The 1,918-nt window shown below is 55.5% G+C and overlaps 1 protein-coding gene across 1 annotated transcript; it reads right to left on the bottom strand.

The window, feature by feature from the left end:
• Positions 1–202: 202 nt before the first annotated feature.
• Positions 203–1,072, bottom strand: Mrgprg (MAS related GPR family member G). The gene has a single exon (XM_028770887.1). It carries the CDS (start codon positions 1,070–1,072, stop codon positions 203–205), a length of 870 nt encoding a protein of 289 aa, XP_028626720.1.
• Positions 1,073–1,918: the final 846 nt, after the last annotated feature.

The raw sequence follows: 1,918 nt of genomic DNA, 5'->3' as shown, positions 1-1,918 counted from the left end.
GTCCCTCTGTCTGTTCCTGTCCTCCTTGCCGTCTCCTGTGCGTGTTCAATATGCAGTCTGTCCCCTTTCCCTTCTCCCTTGCTTACAAGAGGAGGCTGCAAAGTCCCCAGGACCAGAGCTTGGCCATGGCAAGGGTTTGAGCAAGACTGGGATCCCCTGGCAGCTATGAGGTCAGGATAGGTGGGTGCATGACGGCTACTCTCTACACTCGGCTCATGGGCAGGGATAGCCCCCCAAGATTTGACTGGGACTCTTCCCCGAGAGCCCTGTTTAGGGCTACCTGCAGCGGGTCCTTCCTGAGCTGCCTGCCCTTCAAGTAGTACAAGAGGGGCTTTGCACTACTGTCAATGCAGGCCAGGAGGGTGGCCAGTGGGAAGAAGAAGGGTAGCAGGAATTTAATGACTGGCCGCAGGCACCAGTAGACAACCAGGGGCAGGCGACAGAAGAACAGAAGGATCCCGGAGCACTGGGCCAATTTGCAGAACTTGGTGGGTGGCTGTGAAGAGCAGCAGTTCCCAAAGATTAAGAGAAACGTGCTTGCCCCACACGCCATGCCAGACAGGACCGCTAGCCAGACGACACTGACCCAGTGGTACTTGAGGCAGGCCAGCAGACTCATTCCTTTGTACAGCAGGCCACAGGCGTTGGCTGGCAGCAGCACAGCCGGCATGGTCAGGGCCCAGATCACGAGGCAGAGGACAACTGAAGTGTATCTGGGGCGGCAGTTGGAGGTGCAAAAGGAGGGGAGCATGTAGGTGAGGCAGCAGTCCACACTGAAGGCAGCCAGCAGCCAGAGCCCCACGGCAAACCACAGGAAGGTGATGGAGAAGTAGAGTGTGTCCTCATATCCCGACACGATCTTGGCAATAGAGAAGCCAACTTGGCAGGAGAGGAAGAGGAGATCAGCAGCAGCCAGGTGCAGCAGGTAGGTGTTGAAGGGACCCTTCTTGATGTGCAGACCGAGGTGCCAGAGCAGCAGAGCGTTGCCCACCAGCCCTGCGAGGCTGACCGCTAGGCTGAGGAAGAAGAGCACTTTGTTGAATGTGCCCCAGATGTTGAATATGGAGAACATCCTGGCTGGCTTCTGTCGGTGCTCTGGGAGGGCCCTGCAAAAAGGTGACAGTGTTCACTACCCAGCTGCTGTGCCCCAAGAGTGGAAGGCAAGAGATCGTGAGGCTGCAGCTTTCAGAGTCCGAGTTGTCTCAAATCCCTTCCTGGCTGTGTGTGATTTTGGCCAGAGCACCCCCCTAACAGCTGCTAAGCTTGGAGGCAGTGTTCTCTGCCCTCATCCTGGTTAGGCAACCCTTCTCGAGTGAGGTGCCCCCATGCAGAAGCCCACCACATTCAGGCAAAGGGTTCACAGGTGGAGAGACTCCCCTTTCTTTTTAATCGTGATACTGGTGTGAGAGCTCTGATCTGTGAGTCTCTGATAGTGCCTGGTGTGACCCCAGGATACTCCATTCTGACCTTCAGAGGATTTTCCCCGACACAGTCCTTCTGGAGCAGGACACTAACCCCCAGGGTCCTGTGGCTAACTGATGCTTCAGATCAGAATCTGGGACTTTAATGATGGGTCTCAGGGCCCCAAGTCTTCTTGGGGAGCAAGCAGGAGAGTTTCTGGTGCCCTCATGGAAGTGTATTTCAGAGCAGTACCTCTTTCCACAGGGCCCATGGTGAATCTTGTCCAAGGTCCAGGGATGTACCAGGTATGAGGACACAGGTTCTGGGGACCGGGACTGCCAGGGAGGAACAGTAACAGGAAAGGATAGATGGTGGCTGGGGGGTAAGGGAGTGGAGAATAGAGAAGGAGAGAGAAAGAGAGAGAGAGAGAGAGAAAGAGAGAGAGAGAGAGAGAGAGAGACAGAGAGACAGAGAGACAGAGAGACAGAGAGACAGAGGCAGAGATAGAATAGAAGCA

This window comes from Grammomys surdaster, unplaced genomic scaffold (genome assembly GCF_004785775.1).
Source record: "Grammomys surdaster isolate TR1022 unplaced genomic scaffold, NIH_TR_1.0 205, whole genome shotgun sequence".
In the NCBI taxonomy this organism is placed as follows: domain Eukaryota; kingdom Metazoa; phylum Chordata; class Mammalia; order Rodentia; family Muridae; genus Grammomys; species Grammomys surdaster.
The sequence above is the reverse complement of the archived record's forward strand: the minus strand, read 5'-3'. Positions and strand labels throughout refer to the sequence as shown.